Source organism: Candoia aspera, chromosome 1 (assembly GCF_035149785.1).
Source record: "Candoia aspera isolate rCanAsp1 chromosome 1, rCanAsp1.hap2, whole genome shotgun sequence".
Classification (NCBI taxonomy): Eukaryota; Metazoa; Chordata; class Lepidosauria; order Squamata; family Boidae; genus Candoia; species Candoia aspera.
The window spans coordinates 34,725,216-34,743,470 of record NC_086153.1 but is presented as its reverse complement, the minus strand read 5'-3'; the positions used below and the strand labels follow the sequence as shown (position 1 = coordinate 34,743,470).

The 18,255-nt window shown below is 37.6% G+C and overlaps 1 protein-coding gene across 10 annotated transcripts in view; it reads right to left on the bottom strand.

Moving 5' to 3' along the window:
• Nucleotides 1-18,255, bottom strand: part of NRXN1 (neurexin 1) — a 1,050,871-nt gene that overhangs the window by 155,195 nt on the left and 877,421 nt on the right. For all 10 annotated transcript variants that reach the window (XM_063301563.1, XM_063301572.1, XM_063301615.1 and 7 more), the window contains one exon: nucleotides 10,348-10,519. In XM_063301563.1, the coding sequence (XP_063157633.1) occupies nucleotides 10,348-10,519 (172 nt within the window). The remainder of the gene's footprint in view (nucleotides 1-10,347; nucleotides 10,520-18,255) is intronic.

Here is an 18,255-nt window from a genome sequence, read left to right as displayed (position 1 = left end):
TTTCTTGGGCTGTAAAGGAGACGGGGGGAGAGATGTACTTTCAGATTTGCAAGATTGATGTCAGCCTTCTGACATAGACCAGACAGGAAACAGCCAAATGAGCTAATTCTACTTTATTGTAAGGTTACATTAACAGAATCTTGCAAGTCTGAAAGTACATCTCTCTCCTTGTTTCCTTTACAGCCCAAGAAACTGGGGGGGGGGGACTCTTCTGAGCCTCTTGCCCCACCCACATTCCTGCTTTAGAGACCCCTGGAGGAACTGGATTATTTGGACACTACCAGTTAAGTTTCAGGTATGGGACTAAGATGACATTGATCACATTTGTTCGATGACCAGGACTGGGATTTATTTATTTTATTTATTTATAGGACTTATATGGCCATCTATCTGATACGATGACTCTAGGCAGCTTACAACAGTCCATAAAAAACATAGTTAAAACAACAGTATTTAATTGGGATGAGAGTGGTGTGTTCATCCTTGCTCTCCATGATCTCTCAGCAGCTTTTGATAACATTGATCAAGGTATTCTTCTGGACTAGTTTTGGGGATGAGGTGTGGAGGGCACAGTGTTGCAGTTGTTCTCCTCCTTCCTCTAGGGCCAGGGCCAGTTCCAGTTAGTGTTGATAGAAGTTTTCCTGTGGGGCTTTTCAAGGCTCTGTTCTCCCCGCTCCTGCTTAACACTACATGAAGCTGCTGAAGTCATCTGCCATCCTGGAGTTAAGCAGCACCATTAGTATGCTGATGATACTCAATTATATATTTCTATCCTGGGCCAACCAAGTGATGCTGCTGAGTTTCTCTCTTGGTGCTTGGAGACTGTAGGGTGGGATTTAGATGGGGAAGAATAGGCTTCAAGACACCTCTAAAAAGACTGAATGATTCTGGGTTTCATGCTCCACTCCTGGATATGGGATTTTCCATCTTTAGTTCTTGATGGGATTGCACTGCCCCATATAAAACTGTGCAGAACTCGGGGATCCCCCTGGACTCACAGCTCCTTTTAAGGAATAGGTTGCAGCCATGGCCAAGAGGGCCTTTGCACAGATCTGTCTTGTGTACCAACTGTACCATTTCCTGGAAGGGAGGCACTACTCAGGGTCACTTATGCTTTAGCGCCCTCCCAAGTAAACTACTGCAATGTGCTCTACATGATGCTGTACTTGAAGGCCACTTGGAAGCTACAACTGGTCCAGAATGCAATGGCATAGGCAGTTATGGGTGCCTCTCAATGCACTCATGTTACACCACTGCTCTCTGAACTGCACTGGCTCCCAGTAGACTTTTGGGTGCAACTCAAGATGCTGGTTACCACCTATAAAGCCCTTCATAGCATGGGAGCAAGTTATTTGCAGGACCACCTTTCTCCAAATGTTTCTACCCTTCCTACCAGATTCAGCGGGTGGGCATACGTTAAAGGTAAAGGTTTCCCTTGACATTAAGTCCAGTCGTGTCCGACTCTAGGGGGCGGTGCTCATCTCCGTTTCAAAGCCGAAGAGCCGGCGTTTGTCCGTAGACACTTCCGTGGTCATGTGGCCAGCATGACTACACGGAACGCCGTTACCTGCCCGCCAAAGCGGTACCTATTAATCTACTCACATTTGCATGTTTTTGAACTGCTAGGTTGGCAGGAGCTGGGAGTAGCAATGGGAGCTCACCCCATCACGTGGATTCGAGCCGCCGACCTTCTGATCAGCAAGCTCAGCAGCTCAGAGGTTAAACCTGCAGCGCCACCACGTCCCTTACGTTGGGTCTCATCTATTAAACAGTTTTATCTGGTGGGACCCAGAAGGTGTGCCTGAATTTTGGAACATTATACTTCCTGAGGTTTGCTTGGCCCCAACTTAGCTGGCATTTCATAAGCCTTTAAAGACTTGGATGTTCCCTCAAGCATGGGTTCTGGAAGTGAGCCAGTCAATGTTTTTTTTTTTTAATATGTGGTTGTACAAACTGGGTTGGATTGTTGCGCTGTTACAATTATTACTATTTTTCTTTCTTGCTTTTGTGGTTTTAATCTTATGTTCGCTGCCCAGAGTCAGAATTTGTGAATTTGGTGGCTATATAAGTTGATTTAAATTGCATAAATAAATTTAAATCCAAGGAAGGAAGCCTGACCTGGAAGTATTTATGGAAGGTCAAATTGTGGTGGATTTGGGCAGTGCCGCTGGTTCTCAGGAAGGAGGGAGCACATTTCAAGAAGGGGGAAAAGATAAGAGGAAACCCCTAGTCCAGGGGGCAGTTGTGGGAAAACCAAGAGGTTCAGAATAGCCCCACCCTAGAGCTCTCCCAGGTTATTTCCCCTTAGGTTAGGTAGAGTAACTTTAGTCTGGCAAGATTCCATCTATACGGCGTTAGCAAATAAAGAACTGAAGTTTGGCCGGACTGATGCTTTGTCGTTCTAGGGCTGGGCCTGACAAAATATATTTCTGAAAGATTCTGAGCTCTTGATGTAACAAAGCTTCACCCTCTCAGGTGTTTGTTCAGTTCTCACCTTTACTCAAAACTAGATAGTTTAAATAATTGTTCTGTGTCTCAGATCAGCAATTCTAAATGTGCTACAGGCTTGATTTCTAACAATGTGTACTTTTGTTTTGAAAAATAAAAATAGCTGCATCACTTTATCTCTTGTTCCCATCACAGGAAATCCCATCGGAGACTAATCCTGCAATCTGCAGTTCAAATACAAAGTGAAATATTATAATACTATCTCTGTGTCCTCTCAAACATTGAAAACTGCTTAAAGATCCTTTGAAGTTTGATAACATTATTTCGGTGTTGTATTTACTATCTTTACAAGTCTAAATCTTCTAATACTTTATATAAGCTCTCAGAACACAGCTCATATGACATGTTCGAGCTTCTTAAAAGCAAGAAGCACTGTGTCAGTTTACTAAATGATGCTGAAACTGTCAATGAAATATTACTAAATACACCACACAGTTCATTAAAAGATACCTGTAATTATAAAATTGAAGCAATGATAAGACTTTGCTCCTTACTAAAGTTTTAAAGATGAAAAAGGCAGAATAGAAAGCTCACAGATATACAAAAGAAAACCTCCTGAATTAAGAATATCTGTCTGTCAAATTAAAACAAGCAAACAAAATACAGACTTGAGAAATACTATTAAAACCATTGATAAGAAGAGATTATGAATCTGTTATAGCTTGGTAAAGAAGAAAAAAGGCTCCAAAGTCAAAGAAGATTAAAAGATCTGAACAAGTTCTGAAATGATGGCTGGCTTTGTATCACTTTAACAGTTGGTGGGATAGCCAGGTAAGGTAGGAAACGATTGCCAATTACTTGGTCCAAATTGTCAAAATATAGAGCTGGGCCAAAATGGCTTTCCTTAGCTTTACTGCACCATAAAGGTGAAACGCTAGAATGAATGAATGAATGAATGAATGAATGCACACACACACACAGTATATAAAATTCCTGAAAACAGGGGTGCTGTATTTCCTCCTGAATTTTCTTTTTCACCCAAAGAAGCTACAATGAAGGTGAGATTCAGCTTTCAGACAATATTAAATCAAAATTTCTCTTATCTATATGAAAAGGTGATGAGGCTTTAAGGATTTGTTTATAGATAAGAGATGGGTTATGGGAAGAAGAGAGCATTTGTTGTATTTTAAGAGAAGGTGATAAGTTACTAAGTTTATACTTGTTGTGATGGGAAGTCATTTCTTCACATATTTATTTTCTTTTTCATATATATACTCTGTGTGTGTGTGTGTGTGATTAATAAATAAATATTCTTATTTTTCTTTCTTTTCTATTTTTTCATTTTTGCACTTCCTATTTTTTTCTTTTGTATTAGTTTTTATCTTTTTAATTGTAACTATAGTAATTGTAATTACTATAAAAAAATTAAAATATTGCACCAGATAATGATAGGCTGAATAACTTTGGCCTACCTGGAACAAGATGATTCAACTGAGGGCCAGTTGATGGAGCAAAGGAATCGGTAGGCTCTGTAACAAAGCTGGCTCTGGTTAGCAGAACTGGCTCTATTGAATGGTATGTAAATGTTGTTTACTTCTATGTGTCTGTTGATGGCTGCTTTGTCTGAGTGCCAAGCTTCCAGGAATTCCGTGGCGTTTTTGGATTTGGCTTGGTTTAGGATGCTCACCGTTTCCCAGCTGAAAGTATGGCTGAGTCTGTTCATGTGTTGTGAGATTAAGGAATTCTCATCGTGTCTTCTGACTGCCAGTTGGTGTTCGTGGATGTGTTCTGCTAGTCTTCTGCTTCACTTCGATTGGTTTCTCTAACCTGGATTCACCAGAGGATTTAACTACAACTCCCATTATTCCTGACCACTAGTCAAGCTTGCTGGAGTTGAAACTTAATAAAGTTTTATTATATACATAAAAAAGCTTGCTGGAGTCAATGGCAGTCAAAGACAGAAAAAATGACAAGGGAGCCCAGGTTGGGGAAGCCTGATTTAAGCTCTGAGTTCCTCAGTTGATTGCTCAGGGTGTGAAATAGTACCGCACTACATTTTGCTGTATTTTCAAAGAGCCCTGTAAAAAGAGTCAGTTGTAGCAGAACATAGCTTGCCTGGAAATCTGTCTCTGATTTTGAGAGGAGATAAAGCAGAATTGGCTTCATCCACTGATCCAAAGCTGGAAAGCTGCTTTCTCTCTGCAGTCTTGCCCTAATGGAACAATAACCATTCCTTCAGCTAAGGATAATCCAGAAATAGGGATTTGCCCTTGTGAGAATCAACCCCACATTTTGTGCTGGTAGCAGCAATGCAGATAAAAAGGCAAGAGAATCATTGACAAATGTGTCAAAGAGCCTCAACAGTCCTTGGAAGAGTTGGCCATGAAGTTGGCTATGAGGAGTTTGGGGAGGGAGAGGATGAATAGATAACAGCAGGGATATAATGCAACTGGCAAGATTTAAGACTCTCATTTTCTGTGTCATTTAAAGGCACCTAGTATAGACTGCATAATCATCAGTGCCATATGCAAGCCACAGCTTGCACACACAGACAAACCACTCCAAAATGGACAAAAAATATTGGCCTGGCTCACTCTGGGAGTGCTCTGGGGATATTTGGAAAGATGCAAAATGTTGCTTATAGATTAGACAAGAAACACAAAAACAAAAACAGGTGTTATAATGACAAAGTTAAATCAAGACAAAGTGGAAAAACAAAACAAAAAAACAAACCACCAACTTTTGCTATTCTGTCACAAACAAAGGCACCATCATGATACCGATAAAAGCTCAAAGAAAATTAAAGATTGAGAACAACTGGCCTGAGCCAAGCAAAAAAATGCACAGGGGGATTCTGAGTTATGACTGAAACTATGGCTTTAATTAGGCCCTGCTGTAATGTACAAGGAACTATTAAAATCAACAGAAAGACTGCAAACACTCATTTAACATTTTATGAAAAGTTTCTAGAGTTTTCTTTTTCTGGGGGAGGAGAAGAATAAAGGAACTGACTCAGTGTTAAATCCAAATGAATGAATACTAGTTTTATCTCAAGGTTATACATTATTTGAATTTATATTTTGGAAATAGTATCTACTAGCCTAAGGATTCTGTAGCATAGAGGATTTTATTGTTCTATAGACTTCAAACTTGCTCTTGGACATCAGAAATCACTACAAAGTAGAATGTTGCAAAGACCTACCTTTGCAAGGGGTACCTCATAGTGGTGCAGCAGTGACCCTGGCTGTCTGACAGTGAAGTACGGCAGAGTGTATTCTCCAGCAGGTTCTACCAAGCCATAAAGACATCAGGCTGTTGGCCAAAGGGTTTTACCCTTTAGGTCATGGCTAGCTAAGTTGAGGAGGCACACAGGTCAGTGACAGCCTAGCCAGTGGGTGACTCAAATCTATGGCTAAAACAACTCGTGAAAATGGGCCTCAGTTCCCCACAAGTCCCTTGAACCATGCTAAGATCTCAATCAACCAGAGCTCGATCGACCAGAGGCTGCTAAGAATCTTGGGAGGCAGGCCACCATCCCAATCGACCATGGCCCTCTCGCTATGTACCTAAAACTGTCGAACATTAGCGAAAGATGATAATCTAAACCATCTCATGGAAGAAAAAGCCAAATTGAGGTGCGACATCCTCAGTTTGTGTGAAACGTGATGGAGGAAAGAGTTAGAAGCAACCTGGAAAGATGGAAGCACAGTAAGATTTGGTAAAGGAGACAGCCCACGAACAACTGGAGGAATCGGTTTCATTGTTAGCAAGGAATGGTCTTCGAAAATCCTATCGTGTAATACTTCATCAGCGAGGATCAGATTTCTTCTTATTAAACTAAGTCCCAGCAGCACACTCAAGGTCATTCAGGTATATGCACCAACAAGTCAGAGTGATGATGATGAAGCAGATAGCTTTTATTCTCTCAAACGCTCTGTCTCAGAAAATGACATATACAACGGTGATTGGTGACTTCAACGCGATAATCAGAAAACAAGCTGTAGGGGAAAAAATTATTGGGAAGTATGGATCCAGTGAAAGGAACAAAAGAGGTGAAAAGCATGCAACAATGGTGGAAACCAGCAAACTATATGTTGGCAACACCTGGTTTAAGAAGAGTATTAAAAGACGATGGACCTGGATCACTCCAAATGCAAGGAAGAAGAATGAAATTGACTACATTCTGATCGACAAAAGAAGATTGCTGAAAGATGTCACTGTAGTGCCTTCATTAAATAAAGGCAGTGACAACCAGATGCTAAGGGCAAGACTAATTTTTGATGAAAAGATCGAGAAGAAAATCCTATGATTTGCAAATCAAAAGCGGTTACCAAAATCTCTTGACAAAAATGTCCTGAAGGAAAGCATTTCAAAGATGAACTGGAACATGGTAGAAAATCGTAAGGAAAACTATAACAACTTTATTGAGAAGTTGATGTAATGCACTAAAGAAGCAAGAATGATGAAGCCAAAGGAGGCAAAAGGAAGAATTTCGGAAGAGACCAAAATGCTTCTTCAAAAGGAAGACAGATGGCTAGAACTGCTTGGAATAACATTGAATACTCTCTCCTCTGCAAATTAATATGGAGGAAACTGAAAGAAGATCTGGAGAAATTCCGAGAGCAGAAACTTCTTGAGACAGCAATTAAGTGAAGCATCAGAAAGTGCAAACGGGAAATAGCACTGTGTAAAACAACAATAGCAGCATTAAAGACGGGAAAGCAAGACGTTGAGCAAATCTACAAAGAATTCTACACGGACCTTGTTTGCATCCCATTTGGACATTCCAATGCTGCCATTGACCGCCATGACTGAGCATATACCGCCCGTTCTAATAAGTGAAGTTCGGCACACCATCCATCAGATGACATTGGGGAAAGCTCCAGGAAAAGATGGTATAACAATGGAAATACTGAGGGCTGGAGGTCATGAACTATGGAAAGCACTGGCAGAGCACTTCACCAGGTACGTAGAGATGCAAAAAATTCCTGACTGCTGGAAGGAGTCTACTACAGTCCTACTGTACAAGAAGGGAGATTGCAAAGATCTCAAAAATTATAGGCTGATTTGCTTATTATCGACTGTCTATAAGCTATTCACAAAAGTGATTACAAACCGTCTTACAAGAACTTTAGACAAGCAACAGCTGTGAGAGCAGGCCGGCTTCAGAAGCAAGTACAGTACTACTGATCATATATTCACTCTTACTCAGCTCATCGAACGGTCAAGAGAATATACATTTCTACTTGCAATTGCATTTGTGGATTATGAAAAAGCATTTGACAGTGTTGAAGTCAATGCAGTAATGCAAGCAATCAGTGAACAAGGAATCAACTCCAACTACATCGCACTGCTCAAAGAAGCAAATACCAACAGCTTCACAAATATTACTCTCTCTTGAAACTGAAATATGAATACCAGTGGAGAAAGGTATAAAGCAAGATGATACAATCTCACCTAAACTTTTCAACGCTTGTTTGGAAAATATCATGCACAAAATGAAATGGGAAGATGGCATTGATATAAACGGAGAGAAGATAAACCATCTCAGATTTGCAGATGATGTTGTACAGATTGCAAAGGATGCTCGAAAGTTGCAAAAAATGCTTCGACAACTTGACACGGAAAGCAGAAATGTGGGTCTAAAGATGAATCACACTAAAACAAAATATATGCAGACAGGAAACTTCCAAATTTCCAAATGAGGCTTCAGAACGAACTTATCGAAGAGGTTGACCACTATGTCTATCTGGGACAGCTAATCAAAATGAACAACAATCAAAGAAAAGAACTCGTCAGAAGAAAGACAGCTGGATGGGCTAGATACAACTCCATTAGGGAAGTCTTACAGAATGAGAACATTGATGGAAAACTGCATGCTAATCTTTTTAATTCAACTGTCTTATCAGTGGTGCTGTATGGAAGTGAAACGTGGTCGCTAACAAAGGCAGAAGAGGAAGAGCTTTCAAGAGTAGTAAGGGCTATGGAAAGATCAATGCTGAAAGTTTCTCTCTGAGACCACATCCCAAGCAGCCAGATTAGAACATGAAGCGGAATAAATGATGTCATTGTCGAATATCGAAAACGGAAGCTACGCTGGGCAGGACACGTCGCATGCATGTCAGATGGCCGTTGGGCAACAGCAGTTGCTGAATGGTATCCAAGAGAATTAAAAAGACCTATCAGCTGACCTTGAAAGAGATGGGAAGGACTTCGGCCGAACCTGGAGAAGAAAAGCCAGGATTCGAGAAGAATGGAAAGTGAGTTGCAACCAGCAGCGCTCTGTCCAGCGACAGTCTGGTCAATCAAGGTTATCAAGGTGACAAAGCAGAATGACAGTTTAATTTTAAAAAGCTCAGCCCCCCTCCCCCAAATTGCATTCAGTGTATGAGAAATTAAAATAACAAACAAGATAATAAACAAACCAGCAGCAAGAGATAAAATTTTAGGTGAATCCATAGACACTAAAATTAAGGAAGTGTAGTCAAGAATATATTCTCTAAATCCTCCTGAAGGTCAGCCAGCAGATTATGGTAAGGAATATGCACTTTTCACAAAAGGGTATTCTAAAGATACAGAGTGACAGAAGAAATGGTTCCCTGGATAATGGCTCCCTAAACTCTCAACCTATACCAGCAAACCAAAAATTGGGGCTCAGATGCTGATTTTAAAGATTAGCATAAGTCCCATTGTTTTTATTCTATATACTGGAGAACCACAAAAGTCTACAAGGCTCCATTCTTGCCACTCGCCAGCTCAGAGAATCACAGCTTATTAACTGGAGGCTGACATTAGTACCAGAAAGACTCCTGAACTTGCTAATTGGTCTCAAAGTATAGAAGACAGGTGAAGGAGCAACCACTCCTTTGCACACACTCTATCAGATATGAAAGGAAGTCAGTAAGCTCAAACTGGGCTGCAAGACCACATATCATGATCCCTATTCTATAAAATGTTGAAAGAGAACTTTAGTTTCATCCCATGAAAATCTCTGACAGCAGAGCATCCTGATTGTAAAAAGGATTATGGAAATGGCTGTATGAATCCATCATATTTTATCTCACTCAGTTTGCTTTACTTTGTTTTTGCATCAGCGTTGTTATTTTAAAGACTATATAAATATCTGTGCATACTTTTTTATCTATTTCTCCTAAGATTCCTATTTATCCAATTTACTATATTGCAGCCATATCATTTTTCACATGATTCAGTGTACAAGTTTATGGTTTTGTGCAAGTCACAGGACTGTTTGCTTGGCTTGGCCAATTAACAATACTTAGTATAATCTATGATCTGCTGAGATCAAAGCACAGCTCATCTAATGAGAAACAAAAAATCATTTCTTTGAGAACAAACCATATGTTAGACAGGTTTTGATGAGACTGCTTAAAATAAGCAGCTGGTAAACCACAACTAGCAAATGTTCACAAAATTAATCCCATTTTTCTTTAAATTAATGCTTTAATATATTTTGCTAATTCACAATTTCTGCATAATAGTAGTTTATAAAATAAGTACTATGTTTTCCAAATTAATTCCAGATTTTTTTAAAAAAACGTGTTTTTCAACATATTAAGCTACTTTTGTCAAAGCCTTTGTATTCTCTAAGTACATAAATACATTAATACTTTGTTATTGTTATTTAAAACTTGGTTTCAAAGAATTCTGTCATCTTCATGCCTTGGTTTTATTAATCTGTCCAATGTAATAAAAGACAGTCTGTGTCTTTCACTTTACTCAGAAATTGCTGTTTTTATAGTTGATAAAACACTTTTTTAATGGCAGAAAAAAACAATTAGATGTCTTGAAGAAGCAAAGATCCTACATACCTATGCAAGAAAAAAAATCTTTAAGTCCCCATAATTCCACAAATCCATCAGATTGTATATACATTCTCACCTGCTGGGTAGCGTTCTATAACTGGCCAGTTGTCCACCTGTAATGTGGCATTACCACCACTTCTTGTAAAACGTACTATATGGTATTTCCCATCATTAATGATTGCGTTGACTTCTTCAATTGCGATATCATCTGTTCCAACATTAAATTTAACACCAATTTTCCCTTGGTGCTGTGAAGAAAAGCCAGAAATAATGGGAGGTATTAGTAGTTATTTTTAAAAAAACTACTTAACACATTGAGTTGCAGTGCTTTATCTAGAGTACATTTTGAAAGGATACTTTCTCCTCAGATTTAAACTTTTGAAAGAAAGCATGGGCAGTCTTGATCTTCCTCAAAAGTCCTATGCAATTTTCTTCCCTCCCACTATTGTCAACTGCCTTGTAGAAAGGATCCCTGAAAGGCGAGGGAAGAAAGTACATGAGCACCATTCCAGAAGTTTGCTCAGTTGGACTTTTCCCTACCTCTCTGTGGGAAGGATCCTAGAACTATAGTTTCATTGTCAAGCAACCAATATCCCAAATAAAATCCAGGAACCAACAGAATGATCAACATTTGCATTCTCAATCAGCATTTCATTGTAGTATACTCCAGGGTAGACAGGGTTGATGGGACAGGTACTGCTCTACATCACAGGGAGAAAATGGATTCTATAATAGATACTATTCAATGGGGCAAATGAAAATTCACCAAGCATCTGACCTAAGGAAAGAACAACCACTAATTTGAAAAGAAAGGACAAATTGGTTTCAGCTCTAATTAGACCCACCTCCCATAAAATTGCAGTACTACTACTGGCAATAAGTAGTTTATCTATGCAAAGCACTGCCACTCCTTTCAGGCAACAATCTACTGCAAATATTATCCATTTTAATTATTATTGAAAAAAGGATTCATAACTGGGAATTTATTGCTTAATGAACTATCTTGCTGTGTTCATTTAAAAATATTGACTAAAGCAATTATTGTTTTTTGTTTCCATCAAAGGCAGAGAAAATTGTCCATTTCTTAATAATCATTCTGATCAAACTAAAGGGAGAAAAAGGAGAAAGGAACACCTTTGCAAAGTGAGGAGAAAGAGGAGGAAGTAATAGTATTAGTGAGAATAATAACAGTTAACATTAGAACTTAACTAGATGAATAAATGTAACTGCTGTATCCTTTGAAAAGCCCCCAGGTTCAAAACCAAGTAGAAAATCATTTATTTGAACATTCACTATTTCCCATTTTTTTGCATCCTCCTGATATTCTTTCATTGTACTTTTCATACAAGATTGCAAATCTACACTGAAAAACTCCCACAAAGAAGCATTTAATAACTTTAGTGTGACCGATGTTGTGTTTGAATTAGCTCTAGGAAAACCCACTACAGTTTTGACACAAGCAAAAAAAAAAAAAGTGCTTCTTACCAGCAGCCTTAATTGTAAGATTAAGCTGAAGATGGGGAGGTGCATTTTTGACCATATCCTTTCGTTAAGCATAACACTCTTTACAGGAACTGTAGGTTTGTTGGGTGGATTGTGTAGAGTTCCCTGTCATACAGAGGACTGCAGCCATAGACTACAGCTAGAGTTATCTCCAGGGAGACTGGCTAACTCGAGCACCACCACCTTGCCTTGAGGGTTATAGTTAAGAGCAATTGCACAAGGCCTGAGGATTTTGTGAGGGTTTTCACAGATTTGGCATAAATAGTGTTACTGAGGGTGGGGGGGCATCACCTGTTTTTCCTCCCTTTTAAAAGAAACTTTAAAACCTGTTTAGGGAAGATGACAGCAAGAAGAGAACCATTTTTTTTCCCCATGTAAACAAATTCCAAGACCAAACTGTTTTGAGATTGTGATTTCTTCCAAATGGCAAATTGTGCAATTCATGTGTTTTAATCACCCTCTTACTCCGCTATTCATATTCATCAGAAAATGTAAAAAAAAAAAAAAGTTAATTGCTCTGGCACTGTAAGCAATCACCCCTTTTGATGTATTATTAAACATTTAAGAACTTTCCCAAAGGCATGTGACTATAAAATACATATACTTTATTCAACTTTTTCTGCTCCAAAATCAAATGCTTTGAAATCCATGCAATTTTGATGATACTCTTTTATTTCAGTATTCATTCATGTCTTTCCTACTTGCTTCCACTGTGCTCATATATAACATTTTATAAACAGAGAAAAAGAAGCAAAACACCTTTTAAAAAAATTAAGCAGGTGCATGCAAATTATAGCAACTAGATGCATTTACACGCTTTTATGTGGCACAACCCACTACTTCAAAAAAAAAAAAAGAGCAACACAAAGGATAATACTGAATATCACAGGAAGAGTAAAAATGCACATAAATACAAGAGGGCAGGAAGCATGGAAACATTGTTTCTCTTGCACAATTTTCATATATTTGTCACCATATAATTCTGACAATGCAAAATTGTCTGTCTATGCAACCATTCTATGTTCAGTGGTTCCATTTTGGTACTTTCATTCTGGAATTTGATCCAAAATTATTCTTTCATTACAGAACAGCTCCTTTAATGAACAGAAGAGGGCCTGGACCTCTACTATGCTCCTTCAATATTAAGAATAAAGGAGAATTTCTTCCCTTTTGGTGAGAAAATCCAAGTAGCCTAAAATATACTTTTCATGTAAAAACACATTAAAAACAAGTCTCAAGTAGGTAGCTAGATATGGTGTACTGATAATGTTTTTGTCTTATCAAGAATATGTAAAAGGTCTGACCTCAAAACATTCCAATTTCAAAATAATCATTCTGAATCTCCTGATCTTGGAAAAGAACTTGGCTATTTTGAATGTTCTGACCTGCAACTGGGCTACTGTTTTGTGACTTGTGATTTGGTAAGCGTTTTTCCAAACTTTTTCCAAACTAATCAGTAAAGTGGCAGGGACAAAGTGTGTCTTTGCTGCAATTGGTTTAGACTGGAAGGCTGAACTGAGAATGAAATGTTGAGGGGAAAACCACATTTAAGCACTTGGCTAGATGGGGAAGTGTTCTACCCATATGCCTGGTAAGTCACAACCTTTAGATGTTAATTAGCTAAAGAAGAATTCACCTGGAAGGTGGATTTTATATATCAGTGCTTTATTTCAAAGACATTAACGCAAAGGTGCATGTATGTGTACATTGGGCTTCATACACAAGTGTTGTTAATGCTGCTGATGTTGTAAAGGCCCAGACTTCCAGAACAATGTTGGTTCAGGCCGGTTTGTTGAGCTTGGTATGTGTTACTATACTCTATGCATGTTCTTGTGCCTTACTGATACTAAACTTCCAAGATGTATTTAAGATGCAAAAATTATATTGGTTGAGATGTTTTATACAGCTTTAATGTGTGTATTCCAACGATGTGTATTCCAAGGATGGCAAATGACAATATGTGCATTGTGATATGCAAACTCTACTCCTTGTGACGCAAGTCACAAAGTACTTTTTCTTATTTTGATGACATTTCAGGTTGCTGCAGTCACCCTAGGTGTGCTCTTGTGCCTTGTTTTAATGTTATTCGTGTAGTTAAGAAGCACCATCCCCTTTTATATGCAGCCAGAGACTATTCATATGTCCAAGGAGAAGGATCAGTAATGAGCAGCCTAGTTGCTTTGTGCCTGGCAGGCAGGTTAAAAAGAACAAAAACCAAATGTGTTGTATGTTATTGCTAAGTATGTAAGGTAGAAGTGCCTACCAAAAAAAAAAAAAAAAAGGCTAAGAGACTGATTTAAAAAAAGGAAACATAAGGAAAACCATCACAGAAGTCTATGTACAATTTGTGCTTCCCCGCTTATTTGTCTTCTGGCTTGCAGAGGTATAATTGAAAGTAATGTGAAAGAAATAGGTTCTTTTACCATACTAATGCCTTATTTCAAAACATTCCTTTGAAATAAGAAAGGGTTCTGATAACAAATTCTGACCTGAAGTTACATATCTTATAGTGGGTGAGAGTAGAGCTATGGTCCCATTACTTGCTATAGGAATTTGTTTCATCATTTTTTTTCAAAATCGTTGTTCTGCAAGTTGACTGGCCACTAGCAATCAGCATGAACTGCAATTCCACCTATTCTTATGGTCCTGAGGTAAAAAACAATGGCGTAAGTGGTGTGTGAGTTGGTGTACCATCCAAAAATTACTCCTGAGAGTCAAAGGATACTCTATTACTGTGCACAATTGGGTTATTCGGGAGCCAGGGTGGTATAGTGGTTAAGATGTTGGACTGGCACTTTAACTTTATCGTATCACCTCAGGTTGTGGCCTTCTAACTTGAAAAGTCTTTTGTTTCTTTATTAAACATGCCATATTGAGAATACAGAACAGATATAAGTCCAGGCTGTGCCTGAAAACACCTCTATGGATCTCAGCACAAGAAGCATTTTACAGAAGGGAAACAACAGGCAAAGCCAAATGGTTAATATACCAGGAACTACTGGAAAATCACCAAGGGGAATATAAAATTAAATCAAGAGGGCAACTAATGGCAGAAGGACATAGTTGTCAATGGTTTTCCCATTTACAGTTATCAGAAAGATTTAAAATGGATAAAAAGACTTATGGTATTAAGCAAAGTAAAGCAGAATTTGAAGTGCAATTGTGTTCCAATGATGAATATGCAATTGCTAAACTGTATAAACTTTTGTTGAAATTTGAAATGGAGGAAGAACAGGTTAGAGAATGTATGATAAAGTATGGTAAGAATTTTAGTTCTAATATACAGATGAATCAATGGGAAAATATGTGGTTAAAAGGGTTGAACTTTACATTATGTTATGATCTTAAAGATAATTTTTATAAAATGATATATCATTGGTACATGATGCCAGAGAAATTATCTAGAATGTATAAAGGTGTTGGAAATATGAACAAAATGAAGCGACACTGTATCATGCTTGGGGGACATGTAAAAAAGCTAAAAAAAATTGGATTCAAATACATACATTGATACAGAGGATTTTAAAGATCAATATTCAACTGAAGCCAGAACTTTTCCTTTTAGGACTGATGGATAAAACAGTTATAAAGGAGCCATGGAAGATTATTTCAGTATATGATTACTGCAGTGAGATTACTATATGCACAAAGATGGAAAGATTCAGCATTACCCACTATGGGGGAATGGCTGGTAAAATTGACAGAACTTGCTGAGATGGCCAAACTGACTTCTTTCATTAGAGAAAGGCCATTATTGACATTCATCAATGACTGGAAACCCCTCATGGATTTTTGCATAAGAAAAAAAATGATTTTGTGACTTATGGTTTTGATGATTAGAAAGCATAGGTTATGGAAAGAAGTAATTATGATGAAATCTTAGAGAGAGTGGTTTGATTAGAATTGTATGTACAACAGCTGAAAGGAAGATTGGAAGCCACTTATGTATGTATGTATAAGTTTTCTGTTCTTTTATTTTCCTTTTTTCTCTTTTTTTCTCTTTGCCTTTTCTTCTTTTTCACATTTACTTTACTATATATGTTTTCTGTTTTTGAATGTATTTCTTATTTATGTAAATTCTTTTAATAGAAACTATTTTTTAAAAAAGACATTGGACTGGCATTTTTGGGACCCAGGTTGTAGCCTACTCTTTGCCATGGAACCTAAGTCACTTTTGGCTTCTCTCAGGTCACAGGATTGTTGTTGTGGGGAAAAATAGAGGAAGGACTGTTACACCACCTTGGGCTCCAGAATGGAAAGCTTGTCTGTAAATAAACAATGAAGAAATAATTCTATATGAGACCTTGACATCATAAATACCAGTGTTTTTTACTTTATCCAATTCTTTTCAAGATAGTGGAAATTTTGAAAATGATTCCAGTGGGAAGTAAATTGAATTCTGTATTCACTAAAAATGAAGACCCAATAGTACCATGAGAAACAGGGCCCTATTTGTACATTTCTAAAACAGATCAGATTTGAGATTCTAACCTGACCCACTCAAATGCTGTCCTTGACTCTACTACTGGTTCCAACAAGAGATTAATACTTTTTTTAAATTGAAAGTTGCCAGATCTAATGGGAAGCAGTTGGAAAGTTCGTTTGTATGTATGTGTGTGTGTGTGTGTGTGTGTGTGTGTGTGTGTAATTTTCAGACTTCTGAAATAATTGAGTCACTCATAAATTAGTTTTTATATTAAATCTATCCTGGTATTGAAAGGTTCATTACTTACTTACACAACAGTTGAGGTCAGATAATGCGTTTGAGGAACAATTTAAAGCCTATACATGCTTATGTCATCATTATGACTCAGTGGTGAGTATCTTGTTTGGAAACAGCAACTACTGTATTCTCTTGTTATGTCCTTTTCAATGACTGAGCCCAAAGTCCATTCCTTTGTAAAGGCTTTTTAAAAGGAGAGAAATAAACAAAGGAAAAGAGGAAAAGAGGAAAAAGAAGAGATATCTTCTAAGCATTTTTGGTAACCTCCCCAAGTTAAATGATGTGTTCAAAAGTTTTGTAAAATGGGCATTATTCTTTTTAAGGTTGTCATATAATTAAATAAATATTAAATAAATATTGATAAATGAACCAGATTTTAAAAATAAATGGCTTTTACAAAATCACCACTGGAAAGATGAATGTGCCATAGCAGGTAATTATTAGAATAATAATTAGTGACCTAATATACAATGTATCAAATAATTAATGTAGCCAATTAGGTCAATATTTGTACAAGCTATCTGTCAAATATTGGTTTTGATCTATCATTATACGAGAAGAATAATTTCTTCCTACATGGGAGAGAATGGGGAGCAATTTTACCATACATTCTTTTTGGGGGGAGGGGAGAGAATATGCTAGTTGACAGGTGACCCCATTTGTTTCTCTGATATTACACAGTGGCCAGAATGGGATGTGGAGCTCACTTTTAAACATCTTCTCCACACTACAGTGGAATGGAATAATTAGCTATGGCCAGCTTGGGTACTAAGAGTAAGTATAGGCTTGCTCCTTTCAAAACAGGTATCACTGTTACAGTTCAAGTCCACTAAAATGGCCACTGTAGCATTCAGTGTCTGAGAATGGCATGGCAAACACTGTATCCACATAGTGAAAGTCCTAAATCTTACAACTGATCAGCAACTTATTAAATGAAACACAAATGCACACACAGTGACATAAGAAACTTCTATCAAGATAAAGCTCTATCACCTGGCACAAGTAAAGGCTTGATTCTATAATAATAACAACTTTACGGTCTGTTAGTCATAGGTAAGTGACAATTTGACACAGAAATACTTTTTTCTCAGAAAAAGGATCATATAATCCCAGCTCATAATGCTTCCATATTTTGCCCATTTCAAAACTATTAATGAAGTATTTCAACAGGAGCTGTGTGCCTAGCTCTCTGTGTGATACACGCATTCTTGCCACAGATTTCCATTCTCTTAACAAATATACACTAAATACATCCACCTAAGCTAGCTATCCTTTTCTTTTGCACATAACCACAGAAAGCATGCATTCCATGCACTCTTGTGAATTAAAATTTAACCTACATTTGGTGACATTTAAACAGTGTGATCTTAATGCAGATACAAAGCACAGCAAAAGATCCTGAAACAAGGAGTATTTCACAGATTTAGAAGGCATTAAACAGAGAGAAATAAACATTAGTGACAAGAAAAATACTGATTCTATCATTCAAGTACTAAACCCATTTATATTTTTACAATTATTACATTGTATTATTACTATTTTTTTTTTCTTTTAGTAATGGGATCTCTGCCTGGAAAATAGATGAAGTGCTTCAAATGTGCTTTTTATGACTCTGAATGATCATAGCCACTGATTTGAGACAGTTAATGGCCTTCCTATAATATCTTCTTTCTCATGTAATAAATGAATTATTTAGATAGTTTAGGGACCAAATCTGTTCCCATGAAAATTGGGATTGAAAAAAAGATGAACTGCTGA